This window comes from Pituophis catenifer, unplaced genomic scaffold, assembly GCF_029215685.1.
Source record: "Pituophis catenifer annectens isolate HBS135680 unplaced genomic scaffold, rPitCat1.0.hap2 SCAF_1, whole genome shotgun sequence".
NCBI classification, from domain to species: domain Eukaryota; kingdom Metazoa; phylum Chordata; class Lepidosauria; order Squamata; family Colubridae; genus Pituophis; species Pituophis catenifer.
The window spans coordinates 124,111,112-124,131,821 of record NW_027256881.1 but is presented as its reverse complement, the minus strand read 5'-3'; the positions used below and the strand labels follow the sequence as shown (position 1 = coordinate 124,131,821).

General features: G+C 35.7%; 1 protein-coding gene across 1 annotated transcript in view; it reads right to left on the bottom strand.

The window, feature by feature from the left end:
• Nucleotides 1-20,710, bottom strand: part of DST (dystonin) — a 215,528-nt gene that overhangs the window by 53,379 nt on the left and 141,439 nt on the right. The window contains exons 55-64 of the mRNA XM_070932929.1: nucleotides 20,371-20,455; nucleotides 15,271-15,512; nucleotides 11,938-12,144; nucleotides 7,410-7,529; nucleotides 7,176-7,283; nucleotides 5,527-5,745; nucleotides 3,798-4,001; nucleotides 1,541-1,772; nucleotides 992-1,218; nucleotides 81-203 (exon numbers count right to left, since the gene is read on the bottom strand). Coding sequence (XP_070789030.1) covers nucleotides 81-203; nucleotides 992-1,218; nucleotides 1,541-1,772; nucleotides 3,798-4,001; nucleotides 5,527-5,745; nucleotides 7,176-7,283; nucleotides 7,410-7,529; nucleotides 11,938-12,144; nucleotides 15,271-15,512; nucleotides 20,371-20,455 — 1,767 coding nt within the window. The remainder of the gene's footprint in view (nucleotides 1-80; nucleotides 204-991; nucleotides 1,219-1,540; nucleotides 1,773-3,797; nucleotides 4,002-5,526; nucleotides 5,746-7,175; nucleotides 7,284-7,409; nucleotides 7,530-11,937; nucleotides 12,145-15,270; nucleotides 15,513-20,370; nucleotides 20,456-20,710) is intronic.

Here is a 20,710-nt window from a genome sequence, read left to right as displayed (position 1 = left end):
AGGCCATGCTCTCCCAAAATTAAGAGGTTTCTAGTCCCTTCAGAGAACCATCAAGCATCAAATATTTACAAGATCAGTACCTCATCTATACTTTTGTTGACTAATGGTTTGTCAGGTTCACCACATGCAGCTATGAGTTCAGAGCCAAGATTCACAACAGCATCAAGTTCTTCTTGTAACCCATCTATCTCTTCTTTGATGGACTAGATGAAAAAAAACATGATTTCGCAAACTATCATACTAATATTTAGGAAAAGCAAATTAGCTTTAGTGACAAATATAGTTTACTTGCTCTGGGTATTTAAAGAGCACAACATATTATCTATGTTTAATAATTATAATAATTATACTTGTATGTTGCCTGATCTCTTCTCCCAACTCAATAGGAAGTTAATGCAGAAGCATTTTAGTATTCCTTGTATTCCTTGTGTATCCCACATGACACCTTGGGGAGATGTGGATTGGACATTTGCCTTGGGACTGTGGGGGAAGGGATCTGGGGGATGTATTCAATATATAATTTTCGTGCCTATTGCCTCAGACTTTGTTTTTCTTCCGCTGCATTCATACTCAGTAAATTGATAATTGTTTTTCTTCCGCTGCATTGATACTCAGTAAAAGTACCTTTCTCTATAAACATTGTGTTGGGGTTCTTCTTTCTTGAGCTTTGAACGGAGGCAAGCCTGACAATCTAGGTCCAGGCCTACTTAGCTTTAGTCCAGGACTAAGGGAGAGGAGGGAGGAGTGGGAGGAGAGGAGTGGGCAGAAGAGAGTGTGACCTTGATACCATGGTATTAGGATATCAAGTGCTAATCTACATCTTAACATTCACGGATGGTGAAGTCCTCCGAAATGTGCATACTGATAGAAACCTATTTAGAAGTATCCAATAATGATTTTGATTTGAAGGAGGAATATGGTACTTAATGTACCTTTTCCAGGAAGTGGGCATAGAATTTCATCCTTTAGATAGTATAAGTATTTTATTTACCTCTGCTGCTTCCTGCTGTTGCTTCACCACTGAAGGATCAATCCCTGCTCCTTCTAGTTCTCTGATAAAATCTTGAGTATCTTTGATGGTGGCTATGAGAGCCATATGATCACACCAGAACTTCTCTGCTAATTCCATGACATCAAGGAGCTTTGCTTCCCTTTCCTCAGCCAAAGCATGGATATCCTCCCAGATAAAGACCATCTGATCGAGCTTATCTTGAACAACTAAGCAGAAAAAACAACATGACAGTTACACAGGCAGAGCAATCTACATGTCCTTGAGAGGAGCTTGTAAATTATCTGTTATGCATTTATCTTGCAATGTAAATATTATAGGACTGAAAATGTGCTATTAAAGGATGAGATAAATAATGGAATATAAAGCAATAAATATATATACAACTATATATAAAACATGAAACATATATGCCTTCCCTCAGAAACAGCTAATACAAGATAATTCTTCTGTTGCAGATGTTTATATTTTTCTTTTTAATGCTTCCAACAAAAATAGGGGAGGAGTTTCCAATCTGGTAACCTCCATTACCTTTAGCAGATATGTCTTTATCAGCTCCTTCTGAACGTGAAATCATTTCTTCTCCACGCAGCTTGAGCGTTTCATACACTGGCTGTAGTTTTTCCAAATCTACAGAGACGTTCTTATTTTCACTGATCTGTTCTTTAATCTTTTCAACTTCAGCTGAGATTGAAGGTGGCTGCCGCAAACGTTCAGCGATCCGGTCCAGGTTCTCAATAGTTGAATCTATCTTATCATGGAACTGCAATAGAGAAGGGATAAGTAGGGGCAACTGGGTGAGACACAAAAAATGCCCCCCCCCCAAAGAGCCAAATCAAATCAGGAAGGAAGGAAAAATCACTGGAAGGAAAAATGGCTAAACTGTGTCTCACCTATTTTGGCCATGTTATGTGGAGGAATTCACTGGTGAAAGCAATTATGTTGGGAAGAGTTAAGGGTAAAAGGAAACCAGGTCGTCAAAGAACACAAAGGCTGGACACCATCAAAACTGACACCAGAAAGAGCATAGAAAAAGATGTGGAGAGACTCGGCCCATGGAACTTTTAAGAGTCGGAACAACTAAATGGATAACATCATCATCATCATAATCATAATCCTGCCCTTCTCTCTTCTATATCTCAAAATGAGTAATACTGGATAAAACCAAGAGATTTCATGTAGATATTCAATCACATGTCCAATTTCTCCCTTCTTTATGTAGAGAAAGAATTATATGGATCAGGTAGCTATGCTGACTAGCTATTATTTCTACAGCTTACTCTCTTATTATGATGTGAATCTATCAAGATGAAAAGAACCATAAAATACAAACTTTCAGACAAAATTATTCTCTTTTCTTTTGATCTTTGGAGATCTATTCAGTAAGCACTGCAAATCCATAGAATGCAAATGTTTTATAAATGTGTCAATCTAGTGTAGATTTAATTAATGCCATATCATATTTTTAAATTGTATCACTAGGAAATATTTTTTTACTGCATCAATAGTCTCGGTTAACATGCTTTAGTGAAGGTTTCTTCAATTAATATGATTTTATATCTAATATTGTATTCTAAATCAGGGGTCCTCAACCCCCAGGTTGTAAGTAGCGAGCGAATGCGTGAAGCTTTATTTGTGCATATGCAGGATTAAGTTGCATGCGTGAAACCATCCCCTCCCTCCGGTCCACGGAGCCAAAATATTGGGGACCGCTGGTCTAAATGATTAAACAGAAGATTTAATTTAAATGTTACTGTGTTTCTTCAAACATGGAACTTTTAAATAACCTTTCAGCTGTCTAATGCAATCTCTGTTTCTGGCCAGGATGAAGTCAGTCAGAGAGAGAAAGAGGGAGATTCCTTCGTGATATTTCTTAAGGGTAGATTCCAGTACTTAGTTAATTAAGTTAAATGCTATCAGATGTTTATAGTACTTCCATGTGGAGGGGCCTTAGTGCTACCAGTCCAAAGCCATTGGGCAGCTATTACAATTTTCTCTTTTGCTGGGTTTTGTGTAAGAAAAAAAAAGACAGAAGGTATTATACAAGAAACCCACAATTAGAAACGGAAGATGTCTCTTAGCCCGCCATAAATTCTGTAACAGGGATGGGAGGACTGCACAATGAAAGCCTTGTCTAGAAATAGCCTCTAACGAACTTGCAGCCCATTTATAGTGAATGCAACAAATCATTGCTTTCTAGTACCAAGAAAGAGTGAATTCCTACAACAATATTTAAGAATGTCACTTGGAGAATTCATTTTATTTTAACCTTGGGTAGATTTATCTTGAAGGCATCAGCTGTTGGCAAGCACTCTTAAATCAAAGTTCATTAACAATAAAATGAATATGTGTACGTGCGCGTAAGTGTGGATGGATAGATCTAGGTCTGACATGTTGACCAACGTTCTGTGAAAACACACTGCCCTGCTCTTTATTTTGGGGGATTTTTTTTTTGTAAGTTGAGAAAATGTACATATTTAGTATTTATCACAAAAGTACCCTCAAAGTATGTTTTTTTTTTTTGAGGCAATCAGATTATTTTCTTTTACACCAAACAGATTTCTCAATGGTTCTGATCCTTGAGCAGGTAAGAAAAATAAATTTATGTAACCATGTGATTTTTTTTTCACCTAGCATATGGTGACTTGTACTCCTGATAAGCTGAATATGTACTGCAAATACAGTGATATAAATTAGCAAGGCTGTCCAATGGGAATAGATCTGCTTTTCTTCTGGAGAAAAAAAACAAAACAAAACAAAAAACAGCAATAAAAAATCCCCCAAATACCTGAGTTGATTGAGAAATGGCTTCATCCAGTGTTTGGGCCCGCTTTTTGACATCTTCTTTAATTTGACTGTAAAGAGCATCAGCTGCTACATATTTCTCTTGGATTAAAAATCCCTCTTGTGGGCTCAGCTCCAGGAGTTGAGGTCCAGTTTTGTTCATCTTATCTATGTGAGGCTTATGCTCAGCAATCAACTCTCGCAGTTGCTGTAACAGAGCAAAATACTTTCAGTATGCCTGCCACATTCTAGTTGTCTATATCTCCTACAAATTCAAATAGCAAGAAAAATCTAAACATCTCTTCTAAAAACAAGGCCAAAGAGTAACTCATACTGGATGTATGTATTTAACCACAGCCTACAGCCGAACTGCTTTCACCTGTAACTGAATAAAGTGAGAGAAATTGCATCTTACTTACAAGTACACTTAAAAGGAAATATTGTACCCATACTTTCTATAGATGTAAAAAAAAAATGAATAAGCCTATGCATTATGAATAAAAATTGAAAATATTCTGACTTGCCTGCTTGTTATAGCACTCTCAAACACTAGCAAGCTATTTTTAGTCACATTTAAACAATTTGGAAACTTTTACAATGCTGGTACTTAATAAATCATTTCTAGTGCTGGATAACCGGCTGAATGTTTTTATTAGTTGTCCTATGTTATTCTGTTTTCTGCCTACACTTTCTAGTCTGTTTTTAAAAAATATTCTGGTTGTTCAAAGTACTGGTTTTCATAGTATACTTTTAAAATTAAGTGCAATGAAGTATGCCATGAAATGATATTTATTTAAGAGATTCCCAATTATTTAAATTAAACGCTAACTTAAATCTTGTCAGTTATTCTAATAAGGACTAAAGTTGAATTTTATCCTTTAAGTTCTTTGTTTTCATCTTCATTATAAAAACACAAAACATATATATTGTCATATGGTTATATCTATGTTCATGCCCTGACGTATAACAGTTCATTTCAGGACACTGCTATTTATGAAATTCAGTCCTTATTAATGGCTTCTCTGGCCCGATGAAAATAATCTCAATTTAAGCATATAATCCAAATTTTATTTTTTAGAAGGTAACAAATTGAAAGTACAAAAGCAATACAGGTAGTCATCAACTTACAACAGTTTATTTAGTGACTGTTCAAAGTTACAACAGCACTGAAAAAAGTGACTTATGACCATTTTTCACACTTATGACCATTTCAGCATCCCCATGGCCACGTCATCAAAACTCAGACATTTGGCAACTGACTCATATTTATGATGGTTGCAGTGTCCCAGGATTATGTGGTCCTCTTTTGCAACCTTCTGATAGGCAAAGTCAATGGAGAAGCCAGATGTGCTTAACAACTGTGTTAAGTGTGTTAACAACTGCAGTGATTCACTTAACAATTGTGGCAAGAAAGGTTGTAAAATAGAGCAAAATTCACTTAACAACTGTCTCGCTTAGCAACTGAAATTTTGGGCTCAATTTTGGTCACAAGTTGAAGACTACTTATTGCAAATCAGAGAGAAAGAGACAATAAAGGTGTAAAAACTGCACAGCCCTGATTATTTTAAAAATTGTGTGATTCCTTATAAGGAAAAGAATATGGCATTGCTCTTGATTTTTGGAATCAATGACACTTTCAAAGATGCTTGCAACCTGACCCAATGTTGTCCCAAAGGGTTATCCTTTGGGACAACCATGACCTAGATGATTGAGAATCTCCACAGACACCTTACCCGATGTTCTTCTTGCTGCTGCCTCAGAGTTTCATATTCAAGAGCTGGTGCTGGAAGCTGTGAGATGATCGTCTCAGTTTCAGTTAGCCATGGCCAAATCTCTTCATAGGTCTCCCAAAACTGGCTAACTAGAGATTGAGCCCGTTCTAGTTGCAAGTTTCTCTTGGAATTCATTTGACAGAGCATATCGTATTTATGCAAGAGAGTTTCCATTTTGTTCTGTAACAAAGTTATCAAGAAACCACAGCATGTATCTATCAGTTTTGCAAGATTTTAATTCGGCAAACAATTTGTACACTATTATTAACTGATTTATCAAGTTCATAGCTTGCTGTTCTAGCCATATAACACTCAAGATGGTTTGGTAATTGAAAATTATAGAACATAAGAGCAGAGAAAATTCAATCCACAATTTAAAAATCAGTGAAACAGATGGGCTTTCATTATTTTCCTAAATATTGGGAGAGTGGGGGCAAAATACATCTAGTCTAAGAAGGCCCTCTTGCCCATATGAAACAGATGGCAGTGGAATCTTCGAAAGGACATCTACACTATTGTAGATCTTTGTTTTCAATAATTATGATCAGAGTGAGAAATTAGAGAATTAAGGAATCACAGATTTATTCAACATTGGTTTAATTGCCCCCTTTGGTAGGATAGGAAGCCATCCAGAGTCACCTCATGGTGAGATGGATGGTAAACAAATTTAATAAAATAAATAAAAAAATGAATAAAAATTCCAATCCTATTTTTAACAAAAAACTAACAAATAAAACTATGTTGGTATTTCTCTTACCTTCTTATCCACAACAGATTTGAAAAATGGTATGCTCGATACATATATATCTATCATAACAACTGCAGAATCTTATTTTCATTAAAACAAACATACAAACAAACAAACAAACAAACAAACAAACAAACAAACAAACAGAAAGCTAGGGATGGATAAGAAGGAAGCACAACTGGGAAGTATGAAATAAGATTAAAGAAAGACTGTGATGTATCCTGGATAGGAGATGAACAGGCAGCCCTTTGTGGAGAAGAGTATTTTGTAAATGGGTCGCAAACTTCCTGAAATCAACCTTAACTTAAACTTTATTTTCAATGGGCCAAAGAGTTTTTTCTATGCCCAAAAGGCTTTACATTCAGCAAAGCATTTCCAATAACAAATCAGAGAACACTACATTTTTTAAAATGAGGTCCTCTCTGCAATTCCCATTCCCCTCAAATATCTAATCTAGAAGGCCATGGTTTCCTCAGTGTGGGAGATGGTACCGCAGATAGGAATCAGTGAAAATCAACTGCGTTTTCACACCAGTTAAAGTACCCTAAGAAGAATTATGCTGAAAGAATATACCCTTATTATGTACTCAAGGAATAAAGCATGAGTGGATTTTCTACAAGAAACTAGTATATTCATCATAACCACTACTAAGAACGTTCATGTATATAAATTAATGAGCAGTTATTCAATTATATTTTTTGTTTTTCTCCCTATCAAGGTGACTACCTCTGTGGGCCTCCACATAGAAGATGAGCACTAACTGGTGCATGTGAGTAACAATTGCTTCACAAGCTTTAAAAATTGGATCTGTGTTTAGATATTAAGTTTCATTACCAAATAAGTGCAAGTAATGCCTTATTACCTTCATAATTTGTTTCTCCTCCTCTGTACATGTCTTCATGATCTCATCCCCAGACAAAACAAGTTCTTCTATTGTATCTTTGTGTTTCAAAATCTCCATGGTAAACCCCTAGCCATATAACAAAACAGATTGCTATTAAGAGTAGCAGGAAGTTGACTGTAACACATGCAATATAAATAATATGAAATTTATAATGAGAATTGATTTAACACATCACAAATGGAGTTTGTTTACCTTTTGAATTTGTAGCTGAGCAAAGGTCTGGTCCCGTTCAAGTCTTATGTCACCCAAAGATATCAGTTTCTTTTCTGTTTTGTCAACCCAGGCTAATTCATTATTAGCTGCCTGATCAAACTAAAGAAAGGTCATCAAAAAGCAGTTATTAAAAAAATAGAAATGTTCACTTATAGACAAAAGAGTCCTAAAAGTACACTTATCACAATTCAGTTACAAACTACTCCATCTCAAGTAGCTATGGTCAATCCGTATTTACTATTCAGGGATTTATGAAAAATGGTGTCCAGATTATTGAGTGTGCTGCTTTTTGTCTACTACAGCAAATATGACATAGTTTTTAATATTTTCAAGATGAACAGGTTTATTGTTGTGTAAGCTTTTGTACAGCATAAGCCTATTCTATCTGATGCCTGAAGGATACTCTTCAATTGATATCAGGTATCACAGACATGCACTTAGAGGCATGTAATGATGGAAATCAGCAAGCATTAAAGATCAAAGTCCATGAAATGCAAGAAGCTGTGAATTTCCATGAAAAGTTGCACTAATATAGAATAAAAGAGTAATTTCCAATAAAACTCTTCTTACAGTCTAAGGGGGGAGGGATGCTGGGATTGTGCCTGCTGGCTCACTTCCTGCTTTCTTCAGCATTTTAGGGGCAGAAAAAGACTAAAGTCTTTGTTTGTATTCAGCTGAATTTCAGTAGAAATCTACTTATAATCATGGATCCAGTTCCATGTTAAAATCTCTCTTTGTACTTTTTTTGTGGGGGGAAATACAGACTTTCCAGAAAGCTGCAAGAATCAGTGCTAATCATAGAATAAATTTGTGCTAAATATGTTAGCTTCTTGTAACATCAGGACAGTTTATTTTTATTTTTTGTAAAGTCAAGAGGTCTCAAAGTAGCTGTATCGTGTCCATTGTCATTTTCACATCAATCCTATTTTATGTTCCTTAGTGATTCTGAGATTTCTTGACTTTCTAAAATAAAACTGAACTGTCCAGAAGTTTAGGAAGCTAACACATTTAGCACAAGACTATTCGATCTACATTTTGCTGTTGCCCATTTTTAAGATTACTCTCTTGCTTTAATACAGGCCCTATTATTTAACATTAACATTTAAATCTAGAAAGCAAATTGCTCCTCATTCCTAATGCAAGTCACTTATATCATATATATCTCCTTTATAAGTATTCTGGTGATTTTACAGATTGTCTGGACAGAATAATCCCTTCAAACATTCTTTTCCCTGCATTTACTGTTGAATGGAAAGAGAAAGAAAATCCACACCCACCGTTTTTCCATCTCTATAGATGCACCCCTGCCTTCCCAATGGGAGAAAGTTCTACAGAACCACTTAAGACTCAATTCAGCTAGCTTGCTTAACTAGATAATTGAATCCATAAATATATGAAGCAAGCTTCAATACATTATCAAATTATGAGACAAAAAATTGATATTTTACTCTTTGGAAGCACACACAGCCTTCAAAGCAGGGGTGAAGAACTGATTTCAGGCTGAGGGCCAAAATAACTCTGGGCAATTGTGCCAAAAGTTGCATATCAGCAGTGGCTATTCCCCATTGTGAGGAGGTGGTCCCTAATGTGTTTGCCTTTAGCGAAACCCATACAATACAATCACATTTATACCTTTCATTTATAGACCATACTTCTGAAAAGAGTCTTCACAACTAGGATTTAAAACTGTGTCTCTTGACACTGAGGACAGCTGTTTTAATGCCTATTGCTGTGGTGGTGCAGTGGTTAGAATGCAGTATTGCAGGCTAACCCTGCTGACTGCCAGCAGTTCGATTCTGACCGGCTCAAGGTTGACTCAGCCTTCCAGCCTTCCGAGGTCAGTAAAACGAGGACCCAGATTGCTGGGGACAATATGCTGACTTTGTTAACTGCTTAAAGAGGGCTGTAAAGCAATGTGAAGCGGTATGTAAGTCTAAATGCTATTACTATTGGCAGGATCAGCAAACAATCTCTCAGTGGGAGACAAAACAGTGCTGGGGGAGATGAGTTTCCTTTCCCAGCAGTGTGCCCTCTTCCTCCAAGACAATATTTCAAGGGGAAAAGTTGCAGCATCAGAGAAGGTAAATGTATTGTTTCCCTCCCCAGTTGAAACTTTTCCTTCATTCCTTCCTCCACCTTCCTGCACAACAATTTTCCTGATAGCTAGGAAAAGTTCTAATCCATGGGTGTCAAACTCGCAGCGTCACATTGCCGTCACATGACGTTTCACATATTTTTCCATTTGTGGAGCTGGGGTGGGCGTGCCCTGGGCATGAAGCATCTGGCCCGAGGGCGACCAGTTTGACACCCCTATTCTAATGTTTGCTCAGCTGTTCATCCGGAGGTTAAGAGCTCTTCATATTCCAGATTTGAAGAAAAAGGCAGGGAGGTGCAACAGAATTTGAAGATGAAGCCAACAAGGTCAGTCTTTTCCCTTTAGACAGAGGTCCTTGCCCTTCATGCTTCTTTTATGTCATCCAGAATTGACCATAACACCTGAAAAGGTATTGTATGAATCTAAATTGTCCTACAAAAGTATATGTTTGTTTCTTCAAAGTCACTATTGTATCATTGATCTAGAAGTTAGAATATTAACTGTATCAGTTAATGTACTGTACTTTATCACACTTAAAGTAGCTGGTCAATTTTTAAAGAATATTCAGAATGTAGCAATAGCACTTAAGACTTACATACCGCTCCGTAGTACTTTACAGCACTCTCTGACAGTTTAGAGTCAGCCTATTGCCCCCAACAATCTGGGTTTTCATTTTACTGACCTTGGAAGGATGGAAAGCTGAGTCAACCTTGAGCCAGTCAGGATTAAACTCTTGGTAGTGAGCAGAGTTAGCCTGAAATACTGCATTCTAACCACTGCGCCACACAACTCATGTTCTAAAGTGCTAAAAGATATAGATTAAAGTGAAAACAGCATGCTTCTAACAATTAAGACTATGGCAAAAGAGATATTATACCTTTACAGATTTTCTACACACTGAGATGTAGTGTGGAAGCCAAACACAACTCCTTAGGGAAAGTGTTGCCCAGTGTATGGCACCAACTCAGGAGGAGAGGAACAGAAAGGCAAGCTGCCAACTAGGAGGCATATTTAAGTCAGCCTCTTCTGAGATCTGTCAGACAGATTTGTACTGGGAAAGGCTGCTCTCTAGATAATCAGGTCTAAAGCCATAAAAAGGAACACTTTAAATTGTGCCCGATAAGCAGCTGACAACCAGTAGAGAGAGAGATCATACAGGGATCAGTACATTGACTGGTTAATAGCCTTACTACCCCATTTTGCACAAAGGCAGCTTCTAGATTTCATTCAAGGCTAGCCCTTTTATTATAAAGGACAGTCCTTTATTTGAAAAAGCTGTCTTTCACATTTATTTTTTCAAAAACTTTTGTCCTTTATTTTGGTCATGTAACTTTTTCTGTACAAATGGTAATACTTAATGCACATGTGTGAATGTGAATGTGAAAAATATGGACACTGAATTTCACACACACACACGCGCGCGCGCGCGCGCGCGCGCGCCATAATCAAGATACGATGTAACCAAAGGGTGAATAACTGTTGCTAAATGCCTTTGGAACAAATTGGCACGCTAGACACAATTGTGCAAATATGTTTCTTGTCACAGCTGCCATCTTAGAATGAAGGGACAGCTGAGGAAAGTGAAATTAATGGATAAGCTATCATATCTTGTTCTTTAATTATGAATCATAGCTGAAAAGTAAATTATGTGGCCTGAAGATTCTCCCATGAGTAATTCTTTATCATACTGTTTAATATTTGAAAAAGGCCACAAACATTCACTGCCTTTTTACAACTATAATCAGAGCAGATATACTTGGCCTGAATACTCTGCTTTAAATAGAGACATTTGAACTGAGTCATATTAAATTAAAGGGCTAGTAAATCAGATGTTTAAAATCACATACACACAGATTATCCTAGAAACATCCTGATGTGGACATTAAGTTCACTTTCATGCTACATGCAATATGAATAATATTTATCATTCACAGGAACCTATGCCTACCAGTTTTGCATCACTTATACAACCTCACATTTGATCCTATCAGGCACCATAAACTGCAGGCATTAAAAGGATTTAGATTTAATCCTTTGTTCTGGTGAAATTCTTACTTAGTTCACTGCATGATGTTCCTCATAAAGCTTCCCAGTATGAGGCTGATCTGCAATTTTTGCATCAATCAGGAGACAGATGGCTATGAGAATGATTGGATTTGCTTTGTTCTAAGATTCATGTCTGAAAATTATGGCCAGGATCCCCTTCCTCCCCAAGATGAGCCCCAGTTCTTGAATAATAGAGCCAATGTGTACAAGGAGAGTACAGTAAAACGAAAAGAACATTTTTATTTTGACACGAATTCCCATGTAAATGAACTGGCGTGTGTGTGTGTGTGTGTGTGTGTGAAATGCAAACCTGATATAAACACATATTACTCCGGTTACAGAAGGTTAAACCAATATTACTTTTACCTGTTGTGATCTTAAAATTGCAGCATCAATTTCTTCCACTTTTTGATTTAAAGTGTCACTCATTAACCGGTATCGTTCATTGTCTTCTGTAACCATTTTATCTATCCCTTCCCTGGCTCTCCATGGCACCAGTTCCAACAAAGCACTGCTGACTTCATTGAGATTGTCCAATAAACTTTTCTTATCCTTTACTTCTTTTTTCAGTTCCTAAAAAAGAATATTTGAGATAAACACTCTGGCAAAAATCTATGTGATACTCTTCCTTTCATTTTTAACCATTACTATACGAAAGATTATATGCTGAATATATATTTAAGGTTGCTGGAGGAAACATTATTAACCAGCACTATGCTGATGATACTACTCTGATACTAAAAATGATCTGCAAGGTCAGGTAAGAAAAGTCAAGAATGATTATGCATGGATAATCTACAGTTAGATTCACAGTCTAAGATTGGTGGAAACATAATAATTTAAGTCCTAACCAAGAATCTAAGAATTATTAAGAAAGCATCTAAAATATAGGCAGTTCCAAACAAGGTGGTTTTTTATAAGATTTCGAGAATTCAGGTCTGATAAACAAAATGTTTCCAGATATCAAGAAAGTCCATTGGATATTGCTCCAATGGCTTCAGTCATGATTGGTGTGACAGATTTCTTTTTCCGTTAAGTGTTCAACTTCAATCTGAAAGACCCAATATTTTATAATGTTTTCCAAAAATTTTTTTATTATTCATGTATGTTTATTGCCTTGTGTGTGTTTGCATGTACACCCCCCTTACAGGCAATAAACATATCTATCTCTAATGTTCCCCACCCTGTAAAGCAGGGGTGAAATCCAGCAGGTTCTGACAGTAGCAGAAATTTTGAGCAGTTCAGAGAACCGGTAGTGGAAATTTTGAGTAGTTCGGAGAACTAGCAAATACCACCTCTGGCTGGCCCCAGAGTGGGGTGGGAATGGAGATTTTGCAATATCCTTCCCCCAGGAGTTTAGTTTAGTTTAGTTTAGTTTAGTTTAGTTTAGTTTAGTTTAGTTTAGTTTAGTTTAGTTGTATATCGCCCTACTCCCAAAGGACTCAGGGCGGTGAACAGCCACAAGATAAAAACACATAAATACAAAATTTAAAAACAGAATAAACAGAATAAACAGAATAAAACAGGAGTGGGGAAGGAATGGGAATTTTGCAGTATCCTTGCCCTGGAGTGAGGTGGGAATAGAGATTTTGTAGTATCCTTCCCCTGGAGTGGGGTGGGAATGGAGATTTTACATTATTCTTCCCCTGCCACGCCCAAGCCACACCACGTCCACCAAGCCACGCCCACAAAGCCAGTAGTAAAAAAATTTGGATTTCACCATTGCTGTAAAGGTGTGTTTGGCTGAGATGGAGTGTCTTACCCAAAGCCACCCAGCATGCCTCAGAGAGCTCTAGAACTCATATGTTTCTGGACCACTTCCTTAATCAATATACCAAGACCAAATAATGGTAACAGGGACAGCCTTGGAACTGATAATGGAAGGTAGCTTCTACCTTTTAGGATTGACTGTTCTTGATAAAGAAACAGCAGACAAGAAGTACTACACATTGCAATTAGTACTTGGTACTATAGTAATGAAGGCCCACGAAAAGATATTCAGGTGACATGACATGTCTAAACCTAAAAAGACCAGAATGGTACAGGTAATAGTTTTTCCTATGAGTCTGTGGAAATGAAAACAGTTTGAAAAGTTTGAAAACAGGATAGAAAGAGCATTAACATTTTTGAAAGCAGTGTTAAGAGAAAACTCCCGAGAATACCATGGATAGCCCAGAAAACAAACCAATGAATCCTTGAACAAATAAATCAAGAATTCTCATTTGAGGCACAAATAAGCACACTTAAATACTTTGGACATGGTATGTCAAGACCTAGCTCTCTAATGAAGTCTATAATACTGGGAAAGGTGGAAGGAAAGGGAATGATCAGTAGCCATGGACTCAATTATAGAGATGGTGGGTGAACCAATGGAAAACCTGAAGAATCAGGTGAGGATAGATCACCTTGGAGAAGGTTAAATCTATGTCAGGGCCTTGAAGCTCTTCACCTCACTAACCCCTTCATGAAGTTTCAGGATGTTCATCAACCCCAAACATTTATCACATGAAAATAATTTAATAAATACTACTTTAATTAATATTACTATAGATAATAATAATAAACCACAACTATAATGGATAGTTCCATTATATCTACACCATATCTACACCATCCTTGGCTATAGATATTGTCCACTTTGGAGACCCTGATCTATGTGATCAATAAGGGTTAACACCAACTCTTATCAACACCAACTTAATGAACATAATCGATCAAGAAATAAAGTTATGAAAAGATTTATTGCAAATAAGAAGCTGTACATGGGAAAAGTAAAGGTAATTTTGATTACCTTTATTTTTGTTAATTCCAGAAGGGAAGCTCGGTCAAAATACGATTTGAATATGTTCTGGGGATTCGCTGGGCATTTTACCATAGTCCATATGTAATCATAAGTAATATGAATAATTCTTGTGTGTCACTTACAATTTATAATCCATTTACCTCTCCTGCCAGTAAAATAAGTAACTATAATAGCAATGATGTAACAAAAAATCCAGTGGTGAAATCTGGCCGGATATATCCGGCTCGCACAAACTGGTAGCACCGGCGGCAGGAGGCTCCGCCTACCCACTGGGACGTCATTATGTCCTGTTTTTGATCCTCTGCGCATGTGCAGAAGGCTCTATGCATGTACAGAAGAGGTGTGTGCTTCTGAGCGCTCCCATTCCAGAACCGGTAGCAAAGGTAAGTGGATTTCACCACTGAAAAAATCAAATTTTAGTATATTTTCAAGAATGTAGACACTGGATTCATCTTCAAGCAACATTTTAGCAGTTGAGCAATAAAGAAGAGTTTATCTTATTATGGAATTGTTTCTTAAGTAAATATATTTAGTAAAAGAATAGTGTGGTTTGCAACTGGATAGCTTGTATGTTAAATTATTGCATTCTCACCTCTATAAAATGAGATTTAAGTGATTTTACTATGGTTGATCTCTCATATCATAAGGTTTATGAATATGATTATAATTTGGTAAACATCTACATGGCAAACAAGTAGTAAAATATTTTAAAATTATTACTTGTGTATATGACTAGTCATGTTATAGCGAAGAGTTAATTGGCCATGTTCAATTGGCTGATTTTTCATAACACATATAATTTACAAACCACAATGACCTTGTATATGCAATAGATTAAGCCAAAATCCAAACCACAAAATGTTAAGTCAATTTTTATTTTCTAGCTTGATACTCACTTTTTGTCTTTCTTGTGTTTCGCTTAATTCTTTGCCTTTGGGATCTTGAGAGTTGTATGAAAGTAATTCGACTTCAACTTTGTCAAGCCAGGAACAGAGTTCTTTGTGAGCTGATTGGAGCTGCCCTGAAAGCTGAAGAGCTTCTTCTAGAGTCTTGAACACTTCAGAACTCAGGTTAGTGATATCTTTGTATCTTGCTTTGATGCCTTCCAATTTATCTTGAATTACAACAATTTCATCTCCTAAAATTTGAAAACAATATCATTGCCAAAAACCATCAAGTTATTAATTGCAAAAATGAATAAGACTCCTATTTATGTATTAATAATTTGTAATTTGGGGCAGATTTATAAACTATATTTAGAGTAAAATAAAATACATAAAAGCCAGTATAATAAAGTTGCTTTAAGATTGAGCTCAGGTATTGTGAGTTACATGGACACATTATGAAACATCTTTCCAGGAGGCTTTTTCTACTTTCCAGTCTAACTTACAGATCTGGAATAGTTTCCAATCCACGTACTAATCACAGCCTCCATTGTTTAGTTTTCTGCCAAAACTGTCTAGGTACAGGGAGTTAATGTACTAACGTCTAATGAAAGTATTACAACCAGAAAATATAACATTTATTAAATAGGTCCTTTGATATATCTCAGAATATATAGATGATAGGACTTTTTATTTCTGTTCAGATTGAAATCTGATCAATACACCAAGAGATGATTTGTCAAATATGATAACATCATTTCCTTGAAAATGTTAGACCTACATAACCTAAAGACCTCTTGACCTACAATTGACCTAAATTATGCAAAGATCTCTTTATCTGCAAGATTCAATGTATAACCAAAACCCAAAGCAAATTATTTAGGATTTTTTCTCTGAGAACTTTTAATATCAAGAGACTTCGTTCACTGAAAATTAGTTGTATGAAAACGCTGTTTAAATATTGGCAATATTCAGTACAGTAGAATTCACAAATAAGTTCCTGATCGATTGTGAACCCAGAATTTCTGATTTAGAAAAAAAAGGCTGTCTAATTAATACATTTTGTAAGGAAACACTGTAAATTAAGGATCTTGCCTTGTTAGTCTCTCATTATTTTTGTTGGTTCCAAATATTAGGGCTCTTATTCTGGCAAATATATTCTTCAGATGAACATCAAGTATCTCAAATTATTACCGGACAAACACACTGGACTTTGAATGTGTACCAGAAAATACTGTTTGCTTGTTAGGTAAACAGGTACATGGTCATTGCAGCAAATAATACAATTTATACTCAAATCATATACAACCCACAATATTCCTAGGATTTATTTTTAAAATGGCTTTACTTATTTTGGATGCCCAAACTCCAGGATTATTTTGGTAGATATATGGGAGTACTTTAAGTTTTATCTTTAACCGGTTTTGAATGTACTTTCATCAAAAATTAGATTTCTGATAATCCTGGAGCAAACAAGATTACCTGTAGCCTGGCTAATTCTGAATATGACCAGCTAAGACTTGGAGGAACATTTTTCATCATGCTCTGGTCCTTCTCAAAGGACCAGAGCATGGTCTTTTGACCAGATCATGGTCCTTTGCATAATTTGACGGCAGAAGAGTAAAAATAGTTTAATTTTTATTGTTCAATATACATCCAGAACATGACAGAACTCACTATCTAGCACTATTAAGATTGGATATAGAGATCTATAGCTCTTCAAAACAGAGAATTACATGGGTGGGCGGTCTGTTTTAAAATATCTGAGGAAGAGTTTACAGACCCATTGGCCAAGTCAACCTTAATCCTATTGCTTCTAGTATGCCCAGAGTAGTTAAGGGGTTATATCCAAATGTTAGAGTAGACTGAATTCTTTTTATTATAATACCAAATGACAGTTTTCTTAACTATGCAATTTATATTAGTAATCCAAATCTTTCAAAAAATGTCAGCACTGTTATTTTGTAACCAATGAACTCATTGTGAATTAATTCAATGGAATAAAACAGATGGAAATGATAAATACATTGTTTAATACACACCCACACACCCACAAATCACCCTTCTCAGACTCAAACTATTATGTTTGGGAAACTTAATAAAGTCTAGAAAATTCATAAGATGTTGCCTTTGGAATGTGCTATGTGCATTTGGAATGCAATTTTTCCACAGTACTTTCTCTATTACAGAGGTTGTGGTCCTGTTTATCAATTTAAAAATATAATCATTTTTAACCTTACAACAACATTCACTATCACAATCATCTACTTAGCCCTCCTCCTCCTCTTCCAGGAAAAGGGGGAACAGAAAAAGACTGAAATAAACACTAATGCAATAGATCCACAGCTTAAACTATTGGTTGATATCTAAATGGATATATAACTCCATTCAGAACTGTGATTTCATTTATAAAAGCAATAATTTAAAAATACAAAACATGACAAATATAATCAGTATTTCCAAGATCACATATAGTGAAACTATAAATGGAAAATAAGTAAAACTCTGCAGACTGCTAAAATGTGTCAAAAACACTATAAAAAGAAGTGTCTGGACCCCACAAAAACAGAGCATCTTTCTATTCTAAGGCAGTCTGCTTTTTTTTCAGGCTTCCACAGGGGATTGAAAAAAGGCTGGCACTGTATTAAGAAGGTAGTTGATCCAAAACACTTCTTCCGATTAATTACCAAAAACCATGGAGCCATCTAATTCTTGATTGCTTAGAAAGAGGCTAAACGTTTTAAAATGTTTCCATCTATTATACCTATACCAGGTAATACCAATACATCCGGGAAGAGATTTTTTCAAGAACCTTAATAAAACAATAATGACTTATCTATGGCAAGGAAAGAAGGCCAGAATCAAGATCAAAGCTTTACAAGATTCACGAGACAAAGGAGGCCTGGCAATACCAGAATGGGAACTGTACTATAAGGCATCAGGGCTGACCTGGATCAAAGAATGGATGAAATTGGACAATAAAAGAACTCTATATTTAGAAGGCTTTGATCTAACATGAGGATGGCACGCTTTCTTATGGGACGGACCGGACAAACGACATATGTATTTCCAATGACATATAATTCGGGCTTCACTATTTAAGATTTGGCAGGAAATCAAGAAAAATCATTACACTAGAATACCAAAATGGTGGTCCCCGATGGAGGTGCTGATACATCCAAATACCCTCGAGACAGGAAAGATGATGCAATACCAAGATCTATTAAACCAGGAAGGCGAATTTATCCCAAGACATCAACTTCAAAATTGTGGCATAAATATTGATTGGTGGCCCTATACCCAAATACACTCAAGGTATAGAGTAGACAAAAAACAATATGGAATTTCGAATAACCTGAACGATTTGGACAAGATTTTACAGGGAGCAGAACAAAAGATGATAACCAAAACATACAACTATCTTCTTAGACACAAATTATTAGAAGAAACAGTTAAAGAAAACATGATAAGGTGGGCTAGGGACATAGGGCATAATATTCAATTGGCAAATTGGGAGAAACTATGGAAACAAAATATCAAAATGACAAGGGCCACATCTTATAAAGAGAATCTTATCAAAATGTTTTACAGATGGCACCTACCACCGACTCGATTAGCCAAAATATACCCAAATGCCCCCTCACTCTGTTGGAAGTGTAAAACAAAAAAGGTGACATACTATCATGCTTGGTGGAAATGTAGGAAGGCCCAACAATATTGGCAAGACATAAAAAAGATCATTGAGGAAATAACAAATCTATAAGTAGAAGATAGCCCAGAATTTTTTTTATTCGGCATGACAGCAGCACAATACACCAAAGAGACGAAATATCTTATTATACACATTTTGACAGCAGCATGATTACTGTTCGCTCAAAATTGGAAATCAGACCAACTCCCAACCAAAGATAAAATTATCTCAAAGATAACAGAATGTGCCGAAATGGATAGATTAACGCTGGAACTCCAGGATAACGAAGAAAGTGACTATTACCTTGTGTGGCACCAATGGTACCAATGGCTAGAAAGGAAAATTAGCATAACCGTAGATGATAGAAATTAAGGTGAAAGATTAACAGTAGGAGATGAATAAAGAGATGATGCAAGTATATTTTTAGTTTAAAGTATTTGAATTAAGAATCTAATACTATTTTTCCATTAATATGTAAAGTAAAATACTATATATTCTGTTGATGACAAAAAGTATATATATATAGAATGTTGTGTGGGTTTTGTAGGTGGTGGGGGTTTTGTTTGTCTTTGTATTGACTTTATATCTTTGTTTACATTTTAATAATAAAAAAATTATTTAAAAAAATGTTTCCATCAATTACTTAGGAGACTGAGAAATTTTAGTGGTTACAAAAAGAAACCTCTACAAATTTTCCTCACAACGGCTGTGGTTGGACATTTTCACTGACTGAACATTTACTTCTGTCAAGACGTAAACAAAGACACCTTAGGAAGCAACAAATGCTAGTCTGAGTAGCATGGAGAGGGTGGTATGTTGGTTTTCTGGCAGGAATCTGGTATTTATAATCCTAGCCCAACATCACATCAGGAAAAGATAATCAATAAGGACTGAGATGAATTATCATCACCATTCCACTCCTTGAAGTTATGCTTTATATTTTATGGCTTTGGAGCATAAGAAAGCCATGAGGGATGACTAGATTTTCATTTATTTATTATCGCTACCTTCTTGTTCCTGACATAGAATGTCAGGATATGCAACATAGAATGAAACTTGGTACAGTGTATTCACCTTAGCTGTAACTGTTTTAATTCCCCAAAGATCCCTTTTAAAATCCTGTTGATACCACTAATTCAAATGTTTACTTTTTTAAGTAGAGAAATTAATTTTCCAAATGAAAAAGATTGCCAACTCACAATTTATGTTCTCAACCATATTGTTATAACCAGCTGTCAATCAATATCCAAGTCAATATCCAAGTCAATATCCAAGTATATAATAACCAAGTCATTAAAAAAATTGGTACATTAACTGTAAATATTAGCACATTTATTCTGGACAATGTTACTTTTACAGTGTAAAAAAATACTAAGTAAAAAGATGTTATTTAACTTGCCACTGATATAAATCATTCTCACCTGTAGTTTGTTTAAGAAGCAGTAAACCATTTTGAATAGCTTGATCAACATTATCTTTCCTGATCTTAATCTCTTCTTGAAGAACCTAGGAAATTTAACGATTTAAGAATTGGGAAATGAGAGAGAAAAGGCAACAGCACATAAACATCAAAGAAATCGTCACTAAAAATTCTTCTATTTCATAAGGAATAACTTCTTGCTGTTGCTAAGGAATAATGCATTCATTTCTTTCTTCATGGGAAATAAAAAGGAAAGAGTTCATGAGGTAACTAAAGAAATTATGCATGATTTAGTTATAAGAAATAACTAAATAACTAATAAAATACAAAAGAAATTGTTA